This window comes from Eucyclogobius newberryi, unplaced genomic scaffold (genome assembly GCF_026437365.1).
Source record: "Eucyclogobius newberryi isolate DKJ021-1_F unplaced genomic scaffold, fEucNew1.0.hap1 SCAF_8, whole genome shotgun sequence".
Classification (NCBI taxonomy): Eukaryota; Metazoa; Chordata; class Actinopteri; order Gobiiformes; family Gobiidae; genus Eucyclogobius; species Eucyclogobius newberryi.
In genome coordinates, this window is record NW_027316500.1 from 32317056 (window position 1) to 32333399 (window position 16344).

The 16344-nt window shown below is 51.9% G+C and overlaps 1 protein-coding gene across 1 annotated transcript in view; it reads left to right on the forward strand.

Annotated features, from left to right (window-relative positions):
* Nucleotides 1-16344, forward strand: part of LOC140351355 (uncharacterized) — a 33619-nt gene that overhangs the window by 4331 nt on the left and 12944 nt on the right. Inside the window, exon 2 of the mRNA XM_072437163.1 lies at nt 2878-3883. Coding sequence (XP_072293264.1) covers nt 2878-3883 — 1006 coding nt within the window. The remainder of the gene's footprint in view (nt 1-2877; nt 3884-16344) is intronic.

Consider the following 16344-nt stretch of genomic DNA (forward strand, 5'->3'; position numbering starts at 1 on the left):
AGTATCAGAAGTATCAGACGTATCAGACGAATCAGGAGTATCAGGAGTATCAGGAGTATCAGAAGTATCAGGAGTATCAGGAGTATCAGGAGTATCAGGAGTATCAGGAGTATCAGAAGTATCAGGAGTATCAGGAGTATCAGGAGTATCAGGAGTATCAGGAGTATCAAAAGTATCAAAAGTATCAGGAGTATCAGGAGTATCAGAAGTATCAGAAGTATCAGAAGTATCAGGAGTATCAGGAGTATCAGAAGTATCAGAAGTATCAGATGTATCTGAAGTATCAGGAGTATCAGGAGTATCAGAAGTATCAGGAGTATCAGGAGTATCAGGAGTATCAGGAGTATCAGAAGTATCAGGAGTATCAGAAGTATCAGGAGTATCAGGAGTATCAGGAGTATCAGGAGTATCAGAAGTATCAGGAGTATTAGGAGTATCAGAAGTATCAGAAGTATCAGGAGTATCAGAAGTATCAGAAGTATCGGGAGTATCAGAAGTATCAGAAGTATCTGAAGTATCAGGAGTATCAGGAGTATCAGGAGTATCAGAAGTATCAGAAGTATCAGGAGTATCAGGAGTATCAGGAGTATCAGAAGTATCAGGAGTATCAGAAGTATCAGGAGTATCAGGAGTATCAGGAGTATCAGGAGTATCAGAAGTATCAGGAGTATCAGGAGTATCAGGAGTATCAGGAGTATCAGAAGTATCAGGAGTATCAGAAGTATCAGAAGTATCGGGAGTATCAGAAGTATCAGAAGTATCAGGAGTATCAGGAGTATCAGGAGTATCAGGAGTATCAGAAGTATCAGGAGTATCAGAAGTATCAGAAGTATCAGGAGTATCAGGAGTATCAGGAGTATCAGGAGTATCAGAAGTATCAGAAGTATCAGAAGTATCAGGAGTATCAGAAGTATCAGGAGTATCAGGAGTATCAGGAGTATCAGAAGTATCAGGAGTATCAGGAGTATCAGGAGTATCAGGAGTATCAGGAGTATCAGGAGTATCGGAAGTATCGGGAGTATCGGGAGTATCAGAAGTATCAGAAGTATCAGGAGTATCAGGAGTATCAGGAGTATCAGGAGTATCAGAAGTATCAGGAGTATCAGAAGTATCAGAAGTATCAGGAGTATCAGGAGTATCAGGAGTATCAGAAGTATCAGAAGTATCAGGAGTATCAGAAGTATCAGAAGTATCAGGAGTATCAGAAGTATCAGAAGTATCGGGAGTATCAGAAGTATCAGAAGTATCTGAAGTATCAGGAGTATCAGGAGTATCAGGAGTATCAGAAGTATCAGGAGTATCAGGAGTATCAGGAGTATCAGAAGTATCAGGAGTATCAGGAGTATCAGGAGTATCAGGAGTATCAGGAGTATCAGAAGTATCAGGAGTATCAGGAGTATCAGGAGTATCAGGAGTATCAGGAGTATCAGAAGTATCAGAAGTATCAGGAGTATCAGGAGTATCAGGAGTATCAGAAGTATCAGGAGTTTCAGAAGTATCAGAAGTATCGGGAGTATCAGAAGTATCAGAAGTATCAGGAGTATCAGGAGTATCAGGAGTATCAGAAGTATCAGGAGTATCAGAAGTATCAGAAGTATCAGGAGTATCAGGAGTATCAGGAGTATCAGAAGTATCAGAAGTATCAGAAGTATCAGGAGTATCAGGAGTATCAGGAGTATCAGGAGTATCAGGAGTATCAGGAGTATCAGAAGTATCAGGAGTATCAGGAGTATCAGGAGTATCAGAAGTATCAGACGTATCAGAAGTATCAGGAGTATCAGAAGTATCAGGAGTATCAGGAGTATCAGGAGTATCAGGAGTATCAGAAGTATCAGGAGTATCAGGAGTATCAGGAGTATCAGGAGTATCAGGAGTATCAGAAGTATCAGACGTATCAGGAGTATCAGGAGTATCAGAAGTATCAGGAGTATCAGGAGTATCAGGAGTATCAGGAGTATCAGAAGTATCAGGAGTATCAGAAGTATCAGGAGTATCAGGAGTATCAGGAGTATCAGGAGTATCAGAAGTATCAGGAGTATCAGGAGTATCAGGAGTATCAGGAGTATCAGAAGTATCAGAAGTATCAGGAGTATCAGAAGTATCAGAAGTATTGATCATCAGATATGATTCATCTCTCAGTCTGGTTTGTGTTTGAGACACTGGAACCAGGAGCCGGACTGTGCCCAGTTTGAATGTGGTCGGACCGGCACAGACCGGCACAGACCGGCACAGACTGGCACAGACTGACACAGACCGGCACAGACTGACACAGACTGACACAGACTGACACAGACTGACACAGACCGGTACAGACTGACACAGACTGACACAGACTGGCACAGACTGACACAGACCGGCACAGACTGACACAGACTGACACAGACTGACACAGACTGACACAGACCGGTACAGACTGGCACAGACTGACACAGACCGGCACAGACTGACACAGACTGACACAGACTGACACAGACCGGTACAGACTGGCACAGACTGGCACAGACCGGCACAGACCGACACAGACTGACACAGACTGACACAGACTGACACAGACTACACAGACTGACACAGACTGACACAGACCGGTACAGACTGGCACAGACTGGCACAGACTGGTAACCTCACTTCTGTCAGCCTGCCCCAGGACAGTTGTGGCTCAGTAAAACCGAGTATTGATTATAAAATAACCCACAAACTTGACCTTTTCCTGAGTTTTAGAATGTTTTTGAGATTAATCAGAATTATTATAAGACACTTCTAATATTTGTGTTGATAATTAATGTCATTTGTCAGAAAAAAAGAGCCTTAAAAAAAAATCACCAATCAAACTGAAATGTCAATGTCTCATTTTGTCTCTTTGTCTTTTTGGACTTCCAGGACGTGAACCAGAAGCTGCAGGAGGACAACCAGGAGCTGAGGGACCTCTGCTGTTTCCTGGACGACGACCGACAAAAGGGAAAGCGTGTTTCTCGGGAGTGGCAGCGCCTGGGCCGGTTCAGCGCCGGCATCATGCGCAAAGATGTCACCATCTACCTACAGAAGCTGCGGGAGCTGGAGACCAAGCAGGCCGAGGTCCTCCGGGAGAACCTGGAGCTCAAGGAGGTGTGTCTGATGCTGGAGGAGGAGCGGGCGGCGGCCAGTAGCGGCGCGGGGGGCGGGGCCGCCGGCGAGCAGGGCGGGTGCAGGGGTTCGATCGACAGCCAGAGCAGCCAGAGCGGACCCGCGCCCGGCCTGCTGCGCGACCTCGGCGACGGGAGCAGCACGTCCAGCGCGGGCAGCACGGACTCCCCCGACAACCCGCACGGCAAGCTCAATCTGGGATACGCCCACCCGAGCGCCAAACCCGAGAACAAACGCTGCGAAGTATCGGGGAAATGTACAGACCCTAAGCACGTGTCGTCGGGACGGAGGCACAGCTCCACCCCGGAGTACCACACGTTCCCGCAGAGCTGCCGGCCGCGCGGGGGGTCGCTGACCAACCTGGACGCGCACATTCCGGACAGGCACAAGTCGCCGAGCAGGCATCCGGGCGACTACCAACCCCGGCACTCGGATTTAACAGGCCGCGTTTACATCTCGCAGCAGCCGGGGCGGAACAACAGGTCCAGCCCGGAGCTGAGCCAGAGGTCGCCACGGCCGGGGAAAGCGGCGAGCTGCGGGGGCTCGCCGATGGGGACGCCGGAGCACGTGCGGAAGAACCGGGTGATCGTGGGGAGCCCGGAGTCCGCCCGGCACCACCCGCGCCACCTCTTCCCGCAGCAGGGCGGCGCCGCCGAGCAGGGCAAGGGCCGGTACGGCGGCGGCGCGGGGTCCCCGGGACAGGACAGGGGGCGCCGGAGAGCAGCGGGGGAGGAGGCCAGTCCACAGCACAGTCTCTACAACGGTAAGAGGGGAGGAGCTCCAGCTTTTTGAGATAGTGATGCCGATATTTATGCCGATACTGATGCCGATATTGGTGCCGATATTTATGCCGATACTGATGCCGATACTGATGCCGATATTGGTGCCAAGACTGGTGCTGATATTCATGCCTGGTGGTGCTGGTGGTGCTGGTGGTGCTGGTGGTGCTGGTGGTGCTGGTGGTGCAGTGGTGCTGGTGTTGCTGGTGGTGCTGGTGGTGCAGTGGTGCTGGTGGTGCTAGTGGTGCTGGTGGTGCTGGTGGTGCTGGTGGTGCTGGTGGTGCAGTGGTGCTGGTGGTGCTGTTGGTGCTGGTGGTGCTGTTGGTGCAGTGGTGCTGGTGGTGCTGGTGGTGCTAGTGGTGCTGGTGGTGTAGTGGTGCTGGTGGTGCTGGTGGTGTAGTGGTGCTGGTGGTGCTGGTGGTGTAGTGGTGCTGGTGGTGCTGGTGGTGTAGTGGTGCTGGTGGTGCTGGTGGTGTAGTGGTGCTGGTGGTGTTGGTGGTTCTGGTGGTGCTGGTGGTGCTGGTGGTGCTGGTGGTGTAGTGGTGCTGGTGGTGTAGTGGTGCTGGTGGTGCTGGTGGTGCTGGTGGTGCTGGTGGTGTAGTGGTGCTGGTGGTGCTGGTGGTGTAGTGGTGCTGGTGGTGTTGGTGGTTCTGGTGGTGCTGGTGGTGCTGGTGGTGTAGTGGTGCTGGTGGTGCTGGTGGTGTAGTGGTGCTGGTGGTGTTGGTGGTTCTGGTGGTGCTGGTGGTGCTGGTGGTGCTGGTGGTGTAGTGGTGCTGGTGGTGTAGTGGTGCTGGTGGTGCTGGTGGTGCTGGTGGTGCTGGTGGTGTAGTGGTGCTGGTGGTGCTGGTGGTTCTGGTGGTGCTGGTGGTACTGGTGGTGCTGGTGGTGTAGTGGAGCTGGTGGTGCTGGTGGTGCTGGTGGTGTAGTGGTGCTGGTGGTGCTGGTGGTTCTGGTGGTGCTGGTGGTGCTGGTGGTGCTGGTGGTGCTGGTGGTGCAGTGGTGCAGTGGTGCTGGTGGTGCTGGTGGTTCTGGTGGTGCTGGTGGTGTAGTGGTGCTGGTGGTGTAGTGGTGCTGGTGGTGCTGGTGGTGCTCGTGGTGCTGGTGGTGCAATGGTGCTGGTGGTGCTGGTGGTGCTAGTGGTGCTGGTGGTGTAGTGGTGCTGGTGGTGCTGGTGGTGTAGTGGTGCTGGTGGTGCTGGTGGTGCTAGTGGTGCTGGTGGTGTAGTGGTGCTGGTGGTGCTGGTGGTGTAGTTGTGCTGGTGGTGCTGGTGGTGCTGGTGGTTCTGGTGGTGCTGGTGGTGCTGGTGGTGCTGGTGGTGTAGTGGTGCTGGTGGTGTAGTGGTGCTGGTGGTGCTGGTGGTTCTGGTGGTGCTGGTGGTGCTGGTGGTGCTGGTGGTGCTGGTGGTGTAGTAGTGCTGGTGGTGCTGGTGGTTCTGGTGGTGCTGGTGGTGCTGGTGGTGCTGGTGGTGTAGTTGTGCTGGTGGTGCTGGTGGTGTAGTGGTGCTGGTGGTGCTGGTGGTTCTGGTGGTGCTGGTGGTGCTGGTGGTGCTGGTGGTTTTGGTGGTGCTGGTGGTGCAGTGGTGTAGTGGTGCTGGTGGTGTAGTGGTGCTGGTGGTGCTGGTGGTGCTGGTGGTGCTGGTGGTGTAGTGGTGCTGGTGGTGTAGTGGTGCTGGTGGTGCTGGTGGTGTAGTGGTGCTGGTGGTGTAGTGGTACTGGTGGTGCTGGTGGTGCTGGTGGTGTAGTGGTGCTGGTGGTGTAGTGGTGCTGGTGGTGCTGGTGGTGTAGTGGTGCTGGTGGTGCTGGTGGTGTAGTGGTGCTGGTGGTGCTGGTGGTGTAGTGGTGCTGGTGGTGCTGGTGGTGAAGTGGTGCTGGTGGTGTAGTGGTGCTGGTGGTGTAGTGGTGCTGGTGGTGCTGGTGGTGTAGTGGTGCTGGTGGTGCTGGTGGTGTAGTGGTGCTGGTGGTGCTGGTGGTGTAGTGGTGCTGGTGGTGCTGGTGGTGAAGTGGTGCTGGTGGTGTAGTGGTGCTGGTGGTGTAGTGGTGCTGGTGGTGAAGTGGTGCTGGTGGTGTAGTGGTGCTGGTGGTGCTGGTGGTGTAGTGGTGCTGGTTGTGCTGTTGGTGCTGGTGGTGCTGGTGGTGCTGGTGGTGTAGTGGTGCTGGTGGTGCTGGTGGTGTAGTGGTACTGGTGGTGCTGGTGGTGCTGGTGGTGTAGTGGTACTGGTGGTGCTGGTGGTGCTGGTGGTGTAGTGGTGCTGGTGGTGTAGTGGTGCTGGTGGTGCTGGTGGTGCTAGTGGTGTAGTGGTGCTGGTGGTGCTGGTGGTGAAGTGGTGCTGGTGGTGTAGTGGTGCTGGTGGTGCTGGTGGTGTAGTGGTGCTGGTGGTGCTGGTGGTGTAGTGGTGCTGGTGGTGCTGGTGGTGTAGTGGTGCTGGTGGTGAAGTGGTGCTGGTGGTGTAGTGGTGCTGGTGGTGTAGTGGTGCTGGTGGTGCTGGTGTAGTGGTGCTGGTGGTGCTGTTGGTGCTGGTGGTGCTGGTGGTGTAGTGGTGCTGGTGGTGCTGGTGGTGTAGTGGTGCTGGTGGTGCTGGTGGTTCTGGTGGTGCTGGTGGTGCTGGTGGTGCTGGTGGTGTAGTGGTGCTGGTGGTGCTGGTGGTGTAGTGGTGCTGGTGGTGCTGGTGGTTCTGGTGGTGCTGGTGGTGCTGGTGGTGCTGGTGGTTTTGGTGGTGCTGGTGGTGCAGTGGTGTAGTGGTGCTGGTGGTGTAGTGGTGCTGGTGGTGCTGGTGGTGCTGGTGGTGCTGGTGGTGTAGTGGTGCTGGTGGTGTAGTGGTGCTGGTGGTGCTGGTGGTGTAGTGGTGCTGGTGGTGTAGTGGTACTGGTGGTGCTGGTGGTGCTGGTGGTGTAGTGGTGCTGGTGGTGTAGTGGTGCTGGTGGTGCTGGTGGTGTAGTGGTGCTGGTGGTGCTGGTGGTGTAGTGGTGCTGGTGGTGCTGGTGGTGTAGTGGTGCTGGTGGTGCTGGTGGTGAAGTGGTGCTGGTGGTGTAGTGGTGCTGGTGGTGTAGTGGTGCTGGTGGTGCTGGTGGTGTAGTGGTGCTGGTGGTGCTGGTGGTGCTGGTGGTGTAGTGGTGCTGGTGGTGCTGGTGGTGTAGTGGTGCTGGTGGTGCTGGTGGTGAAGTGGTGCTGGTGGTGTAGTGGTGCTGGTGGTGTAGTGGTGCTGGTGGTGAAGTGGTGCTGGTGGTGTAGTGGTGCTGGTGGTGCTGGTGGTGTAGTGGTGCTGGTTGTGCTGTTGGTGCTGGTGGTGCTGGTGGTGCTGGTGGTGTAGTGGTGCTGGTGGTGCTGGTGGTGTAGTGGTACTGGTGGTGCTGGTGGTGCTGGTGGTGTAGTGGTACTGGTGGTGCTGGTGGTGCTGGTGGTGTAGTGGTGCTGGTGGTGTAGTGGTGCTGGTGGTGCTGGTGGTGCTAGTGGTGTAGTGGTGCTGGTGGTGCTGGTGGTGAAGTGGTGCTGGTGGTGTAGTGGTGCTGGTGGTGCTGGTGGTGTAGTGGTGCTGGTGGTGCTGGTGGTGTAGTGGTGCTGGTGGTGCTGGTGGTGTAGTGGTGCTGGTGGTGAAGTGGTGCTGGTGGTGTAGTGGTGCTGGTGGTGCTGGTGTAGTGGTGCTGGTGGTGCTGTTGGTGCTGGTGGTGCTGGTGGTGTAGTGGTGCTGGTGGTGCTGGTGGTGTAGTGGTGCTGGTGGTGCTGGTGGTGTAGTGGTGCTGGTGGTGCTGGTGGTGCTGGTGGTGCTGGTGGTGCTGGTGGTGCTGGTGGTGCTGGTGGTGTAGTGGTGCTGGTGGTGCTGGTGGTGTAGTGGTGCTGGTGGTGCTGGTGGTGCTGGTGGTGCTGGTGGTTTAAAGCAAGCAACATCCGGTCACTATTTCAGCTGCTACGATTCCTTTTCCTGGCCTCGACTATTTGACGAATGTCTCTACCCGCTCTCTCCCCATTTTACACCGCAGCTGCCGGGCCAGAAAGTACTTTTTTTTTCAATATCGATACCGTATATTACCGATACTATTGCAATATCTTCCATGATATTGCAATCATTAATTAGTCCATTTGAAGTGTAAATGTTTTTGGAGATTTTAACCATTTTATAATTGTTGCCATCAAAACACGCTGATATTTAACTCATGTCTTTATCTGGCGACAGGCGTAGAGTTCTGCAGCGTCGCGTCGAACGACAGAGCGGACAAAAACACATGGAGATATCGTTCCTTTGTCTGGAATGTTCCGCAGTATGGCATGTACCATATGATTCTTTGTGTTTTTATTGCTGATAAATGCCTTGTCTCACCACATATTTCCTGACCTGTGACTTGACCTATTGCAATGTCATATTGTGGAACATTCACGGCAACGCTACAACATCTCCATGGAGACAAGCTGGCCCCGCCTCCAGAAAAGTTACACATCATTACAACACAGACAAAACGCTCATACAGTTTGAATGTAGTGGATTGATCAGTTGATGGCGTCTTAGACCTTTAATATTCGTGTAAGTCGAGTGATTATTCAGGGTGATTTTAACGTCATATTCACGTCCTTTTGAGTGACTTTAATCTTACTTTTTTACACACACACTCTTGTTTTCTGTGATCTCGTTGTATCTCCTGTGATCTCGTGGTATCTCCTGTGATCTCGTGGTCTCTCCTGTGATCTCGTGGTATCTCCTGTGATCTCGTATCTCCCGTGATCTCGTGGTATCTCCTGTGATCTCGTGGTATCTCCTGTGATCTCGTGGTATCTCATGTGATCTCGTGGTATCTCCTGTGATCTCGTGGTATCTCCTGTGATCTCGTGGTATCTCCTGTGATCTCGTGGTTTCTCCTGTGATCTCGTGGTATCTCATGTGATCTCGTGGTTTCTCCTGTGATCTCGTGGTAGCTCATGTGATCTCGTGGTATCTCCTGTGATCTCGTGGTTTCTCCTGTGATCTCGTGGTAGCTCATGTGATCTCGTGGTATCTCCTGTGATCTCGTGGTTTCTCCTGTGATCTCGTGGTAGCTCATGTGATCTCGTGGTGGCTCATGTGATCTCGTGGTATCTCCTGTGATCTCGTGGTATCGCCTGTGATCTCATGGTATCTCCTGTGATCTCGTGGTATCTCCTGTGATCTCGTGGTTTCTCCTGTGATCTCGTGTTATCTCCTGTGATCTCGTGTTATCTCCTGTGATCTCGTGTTATCTCCTGTGATCTCGTGGTAGCTCATGTGATCTCGTGGTATCTCCTGTGATCTCGTGTTATCTCCTGTGATCTCGTGGTAGCTCATGTGATCTCGTGGTATCTCCTGTGATCTCGTGGTATCTCCTGTGATCTCGTGGTATCTCCTGTGATCTCGTGGTATCTCCTGTGATCTTGTGGTTTCTCCTGTGATCTCGTGTTATCTCCTGTGATCTCGTGTTATCTCCTGTGATCTCGTGGTATCTCCTGTGATCTCGTGGTATCTCCTGTGATCTCGTGTTATCTCCTGTGATCTCGTGTTATCTCCTGTGATCTCGTGTTATCTCCTGTGATCTCGTAATATCTCCTGTGATCTCGTGGTATCTCCTGTGATCTCGTGTTATCTCCTGTGATCTCGTGTTATCTCCTGTGATCTCGTGGTATCTCCTGTGATCTCGTGGTATCTCCTGTGATCTCGTGGTATCTCCTGTGATCTCGTGCTATCTCCTGTGATCTCGTGGTATCGCCGGCGCACTGGGTCAGGAACCTGGTCAAATCACAGAGATAAGCAGCGGGTTCGGGCGCTCGATGTAGTATCCGCGGCGATGAGGTCGAACGCCCTTGATCCGGCGTCACCGTTTCCCCCTCGGAGTCCTCGTAGATCAGAGCACATTGTGTTTGTATCCGGACGGACGGAGGGAGGGGGCGGGGCCTGTGCGCCGCAGAGGAGCATTGTGGGAGTGAAGGTGATGCAAGTGTCCGGGGAGCAGGTTCACTCACAACACACAGAGGGAGAGCGCGGTCGAGTCGGGCGTGAGGACGACGGGTTTAAAAGTCAAAGTTTGGATTAGAAACATAAGAATACTGAGGGTTTGCGGCGGTGATTGGCGGTCGCCCTGGCTTCCCTCGCCGCCCACGTTATTGCACTTAATTGGCGCGGCGAGAGCTGTCAGTGCGACGACGACGTGTAAAGGCTTTGTTTCTATAAAAAGCGCCTCCACGTCTCCATCTGGAGGCGCTGCCAGAGCGACGCCCGATCGCTTTAACGACTCCTCCTCCTTCTGCCCGAGTGACATGTTTACACGACGATCCCCCTGTGGGTTATAAAAGGACCGCTGTGAAGATGAAGGAGAGAGGAAGGTGGAGGAGGAGGAGGAGGAGGAAGATGAAGGAGGAGGAGGGTGCAGGAGGAGGAGGAGGAAGATGAAGGAGGAGGAAGAGGAGGAGGAGGAGGAAGATGGAGGAGGAGGAAGATGGAGGAGGATGAAGATGGAGGAGAGAGAAAGGTGCAGGAGGAGGAGGAGGAAGATGAAGGAGGAGGAAGAGGAGGAGGAGAGAGGAAGATGGAAGAGGAGGAGGAGGAGGAAGATGGAGGAGGAGGAAGATGGAGGAGGAGGAGGAAGATGGAGGAGAGAGGAAGGTGCAGGAGGAGGAGGAGGAAGATGAAGGAGGAGGAAGAGGAGGAGGAGAGAGGAAGATGGAAGAGGAGGAGGAGGAGGAGGAAGATGGAGGAGGAGGAAGATGGAGGAGGAGGAGGAGGAGGAGGAGAAGGAGGATGAAGGAGGAGGAAGATGGAGGAGGAGGAAGGAAAAGGAGGAGGAGGAGGAGGAAGATGAAGGAGGAGGAAGGAAGAGGAGGAGGAGAAGGAGGAGGAGAGGAATCGGCTGTGTTCCCGTTGTAGAACTTGAGTCACTGGTTTGTTATTCATACAGAAGATACAGAACTTCAGGCCAGTGACAGATATAAATCATAAACCGAGTGAAAACATTTGCATCGTGTCAGTCAAACTCGTTCCTTTTCTTCAGATAGTATGATTTAGCGTAAAACTTGTAACGTCTCGACCGCAAATGAATCATAAACAGACTTTAAAACCGTTTCCGAGCCGCCAACGTCAAACATTCCACACAAATCCACGTTTCTATAATTCTGGATAGAAACGATCAGAATCAAAGATGAGTAAAAAACAAGGACATTTTAACCACCAGGGGCATGTTTATCCCTCATTCGTCCAGACGATGACGTTTACATCTGTCCTGCCTCGCCACAAGGGGTCAGTGTTCTTTTCTTTGAAGGGCATGTCCTGGGCGTGTCCTGGGTGTGTCCTGGGCATGTCCTGGGTGTGTCCTGGGTGTGTCCTGGGCGTGTCCTGGGCGTGTCCTGGGCGTGTCCTGGGTGTGTCCTGGGTGTGTCCTGGGTGTGTCCTGGGCGTGTCCTGGGCGTGTCCTGGGTGTGTCCTGGGCGTATCCTGGGTGTGTCCTGGGTGTGTCCTGGGCGTGTCCTGGGCGTGTCCTGGGTGTGTCCTGGGCGTGTCCTGGGCGTGTCCTGGGTGTGTCCTGGGCGTGTCCTGGGTGTGTCCTGGGTGTGTCCTGGGTGTGTCCTGGGCGTGTCCTGGGTGTGTCCTGGGCGTGTCCTGGGTGTGTCCTGGGCGTGTCCTGGGCGTGTCCTGGGTGTGTCCTGGACGTGTCCTCGAGGTTTGCGATCCACTAGATCCAGATTCTCGACCACCACAGGCCCCTGGCACCGATCACGTGGTATGGGTGGATCCCTCATTAGCATACGAGCCTGTAGCTCACTTTTGTAGCTCTGTGGAAGATTCACTGAAATAGTTCAACCTCATTTTAGTTTGGCATTTTCTGAACTTTTGAACTTTCAAATATCTAATATATTAAAATGATAATGTGAGGACAAAGGTCTTATCGTTCTGAAACGAGGGGATGGGCCGAGGGGGGAGGCGGGGGAGGAGAAGGGGGGAGGAGGGGGAGGCGGGGGAGGAGGAGGGGGAGGCGGGTAAGGAGAAGGGGGGAGGAGCACATGATTATTCAAAGTCTCTCACGCTGAGACTCTTGGGACATTTCATATGTATATTTTAGCTCTGATGATAGTAGTAGTAGTAGTAGTAGTAGTAGTAGTAGTAGTAGTAGCAGCAGCAGCAGCAGTAGCAGTAGTATTGACTGCAGTACTTTGGAGTCTTTGGGGTTTCAGTATTTGCTGATCCAGAGGAACTGGGCCTGACTCAGCTCGACTGAAACAAAGGCTCAGAGCGGCACTGAGAAGGACCAATGAGGAGAGAGAAGCGGACCTGGCCTGTGAGAAGGACCAATGAGGAGAGCGAGGCGGACCTGGACTGTGAGAAGGACCAATGAGGAGAGAGAGGCGGACCTGGACTGTGAGAAGGACCAATGAGGAGAGAGAGGCAGACCTGGACTGTGAGAAGGACCAATGAGGAGAGAGAGGCGGACCTGGACTGTGAGAAGGACCAATGAGGAGAGAGAGGCGGACCTGGACTGTGAGAAGGACCAATGAGGAGAGAGAGGCAGACCTGGACTGTGAGAAGGACCAATGAGGAGAGAGAGGCGGACCTGGACTGTGAGAAGGACCAATGAGGAGAGAGAGGCGGACCTGGACTGTGAGAAGGACCAATGAGGAGAGAGAAGCGGACCTGGACTGTGAGAAGGACCAATGAGGAGAGAGAAGCGGACCTGGACTGTGAGAAGGACCAATGAGGAGAGAGAGGCGGACCTGGACTGTGAGAAGGACCAATGAGGAGAGAGAAGCGGACCTGGACTGTGAGAAGGACCAATGAGGAGAGAGAGGCGGACCTGGACTGTGAGAAGGACCAATGAGGAGAGAGAAGCGGACCTGGACTGTGAGAAGGACCAATGAGGAGAGAGAGGCGGACCTGGACTGTGAGAAGGACCACAACCCTTCATCGTCATAGTACTTCATAGTTATATTACTTCACAGTCATAGTACTTTATAGTCATAGTACTTTATTAGAGTGCCTTTAATGGAGTGCCTTTAATAGAGTGCCTTTAATGGAGTGCCTTTAATGGAGTGTCTTTAATGGAGTGCCTTTAATGGAGTGCCTTTTAATAGATTGCCTTTAATGGAGTGCCTTTTAATAGATTGCCTTTAATGGAGTGTCTTTAATGGAGTGCCTTTAATGGAGTGCCTTTAATGGAGTGCCTTTAATGGAGTGCCTTTAATAGATTGCCTTTAATGGAGTGCCTTTAATGGAGTGCCTTTAATAGAGTGCCTTTAATGGAGTGCCTTTAATGGAGTGCCTTTAATGGAGTGCCTTTAATAGAGTGCCTTTAATGGAGTGCCTTTAATGGAGTGCCTTTAATGGTGTGCTTTAATGCAGTGCCTTTAATGGAGTGCCTTCAATGGAGTGCCTTTAATAGAGTGCCTTTAATGGAGTGCCTTTAATAGAGTGCCTTTAACGGAGTGCCTTTAATGGATTGCCTTTAATGGAGTGCCTTTAATGGAGTGCCTTTAATAGAGTGCCTTTAATGGAGTGCCTTTAAAGGAGTGCCTTTAATGGAGTGCCTTTAATGGAGTGCCTTTAATGGATTGCCTTTAATGGAGTGCCTTTAATGGAGTGCCTTTAATAGAGTGCCTTTAATAGAGTGCCTTTAATGGAGTGCCTTTAATAGAGTGCCTTTAATGGAGTGCCTTTAATAGAGTGCCTTTAATGGATTGCCTTTAATGGAGTGCCTTTAATGGAGTGCCTTTAATAGAGTGCCTTTAATGGAGTGCCTTTAATGGAGTGCCTTTAATAGAGTGCCTTTAATGGAGTGCCTTTAATGGAGTGCCTTTAATGGAGTGCTTTAATGGATTGCCTTTAATGGAGTGCCTTTAATGGAGTGCCTTTAATAGAGTGCCTTTAATGGAGTCCCTTTAATGGAGTGCCTTTAATGGAGTGCCTTTAATGGAGCGCTTTAATGGAGTGCCTTTAATGGAGTGCCTTTAATGGAGTGCCTTTAATAGAGTGCCTTTAATAGAGTGCCTTTAATGGAGTGCCTTTAATGGAGTGCCTTTAATGGAGTGCCTTTAATGGAGTGCCTTTAATAGAGTGCCTTTAATGGAGCAGATTTGCAGGATTATTTTATTCATAAAACTGCTAAAATATTCCTGAATATCTTTCTCTTTGGTGGAACCTCATTAGGAGTTGAACATGATAAATAGTCGACTTTGTAACGGGCTCGTTACCTGGACGTGACGATTATGATCTAAAGCTTTAATCTGATCTTAATTAAAATGGTAAAACATAACGTGTTAAAGCTCACGCTGTGGCGAGCTAGCTCCATGTGCCTCACGCTAATGCTAAGTGTCGCTAAAGCGTAATATATAAGGAACGACTCCCGTATTTTACGGACTATAAGTCACAGTTTTTTCATAGTTTTGGCCGGGGTGCGACTTATAGTTATATTTATACTTATATACTTATATACTTATACTCCGGAGCGACTTATATGTGATATTATGTTCACACTTCATACTCAAGTGCAACTTATATGTTTTTTTTTCTCTATTATGCATTTTTTGGCTGGTGCAATTTATAATCCAAATTTTGTAAAAACAGCTCTTGGGGTCAAAATAAGGCTTCTGTGTGCTTTGTGCCTCTGATTTTAATGTATTTTATCCTCTGTGGAGCAGGAAGTGCGCTGTTAGCATGCTAGCTGTAGTTAGCGTTACTGGGACAGCTCTGAAAGATGTGAAAGGAATAATTTACGACCGCTGCAAATGGTTTAAAAAGAACTACTTTTGTTTTTCACATTTTAAAACGGTAAAAATCTGGTACAGTATTTGTAATTTTAGCGTCGCTCCCCAAAAATACACAAAGACACAACTGGACAGGAAGTGGTGACACTAACGGCGAGCTAGCCAGGCGGCTCTTCACTCTCACTTACACTCATTTGCACGCCGCGCTCCACGTTTTCATTATCGACTCATTAAAATACTAAATGTCTCGTTTAAGAGTATTTTTAATCGAATCAAACAGACATAAACTAACGTGTCACAAAGGCTCGTTCAATCATTCAGACGCTTACGAGGTGCAGTGACCGGTCCAGACAATGACCTCCAGCCGAGAGACGCCGAGCCCTCGCCGGGCCCTCGCCCGGGCCTCCACGGGGCCTCCGTGCTTAACGAAATGCTCAGGCCAATCAGACCAACACGAGGAACACGAGGATTACACGGGAGGAGAGCAGCGCTGTGAGGAGCTGCAGAGGAGAAGAGGAGGTGCAGAGGAGAAGAGGAGGAGGCGAGGAGCTGCAGAGGAGCTGCAGAGGAGAAGAGGAGGTGCAGAGGAGAAGAGGAGGAGGCGAGGAGCTGCAGAGGAGCTGCAGAGGAGAAGAAGAGGTGCAGAGGAGAAGAGGAGGAGGCGAGGAGCTGCAGAGGAGCTGCAGAGGAGAAGAGGAGGTGCAGAGGAGAAGAGGAGCTGCAGAGGAGATGATAAGGTGCAGAGGAGAAGAGGAGCTGCAGAGGAGAAGAGGAGCTGCAGAGGAGAAGAGGAGCTGCAGAGGAGAAGAGTAGCTGCAGAGGAGAAGAAGAGGTGCAGAGGAGAAGAGGAGGAGGCGAGGAGCTGCAGAGGAGCTGCAGAGGAGAAGAGGAGGTGCAGAGGAGAAGAGGAGCTGCAGAGGAGATGATAAGGTGCAGAGGAGAAGAGGAGCTGCAGAGGAGAAGAGGAGCTGCAGAGGAGAAGAGGAGCTGCAGAGGAGAAGAGTAGCTGCAGAGGAGAAGAGGAGCTGCAGAGGAGAAGAGGAGCTGCAGAGGAGAAGAGAAGGTGCAGAGGAGAAGAGGAGGTGCAGAGGAGAAGAGGAGCTGCAGAGGAGAAGAGGAGCTGCAGAGGAGAAGAGGAAGTGCAGAGGAGAAGAGGAGGTGCAGAGGAGAAGAGGAGGTGCAGAGGAGGCGAGGAGGTGCAGAGGGGAAGAGGAGGTGCAGAGGAGGCGAGGAGGTGCAGAGGGGAAGAGGAGGTGCAGAGGGGAAGAGGAGCTGCTGAGGAGAAGAGGAGGTGCAGAGGGGAAGAGGAGGTGCAGAGGAGGCGAGGAAGACGGATGGAACGACAAGAGGAGGAGAACGTGCTGCAGAATCATTCATCATGAAAGTTTGATTCGAGAGCAAGTGAAAAAAGGAAAAACTCTCAGTATTAATGGTGTTTCCTCTGAGCTCACGATGTGCACGTTCTGCCTGTGCTGCTGTGGCAGAGTGGCAGGATCAGGACTAAAGCAGGACTAAAGCGGGTCTAAAGCGGGACTAAAGCAAGACTAAAGCAGGTCTAAAGTGGGTCTAAAGTGGGTCTAAAGCAGGTCTAAAGCAGGACTAAAGCAGGACTAAAGCGGGACTAAAGCGGGACTAAAGCGGGTCTAAAGCGGGACTAAAGCAGGACTAAAGCGGGACTAAAGCAGGTCTAAAGCAGGTCTAAAGCAGGACTAAAGTGGGACTAAAGCAGGACTAAAGCAGGTCTAAAGCAGGTCTAAAGCAG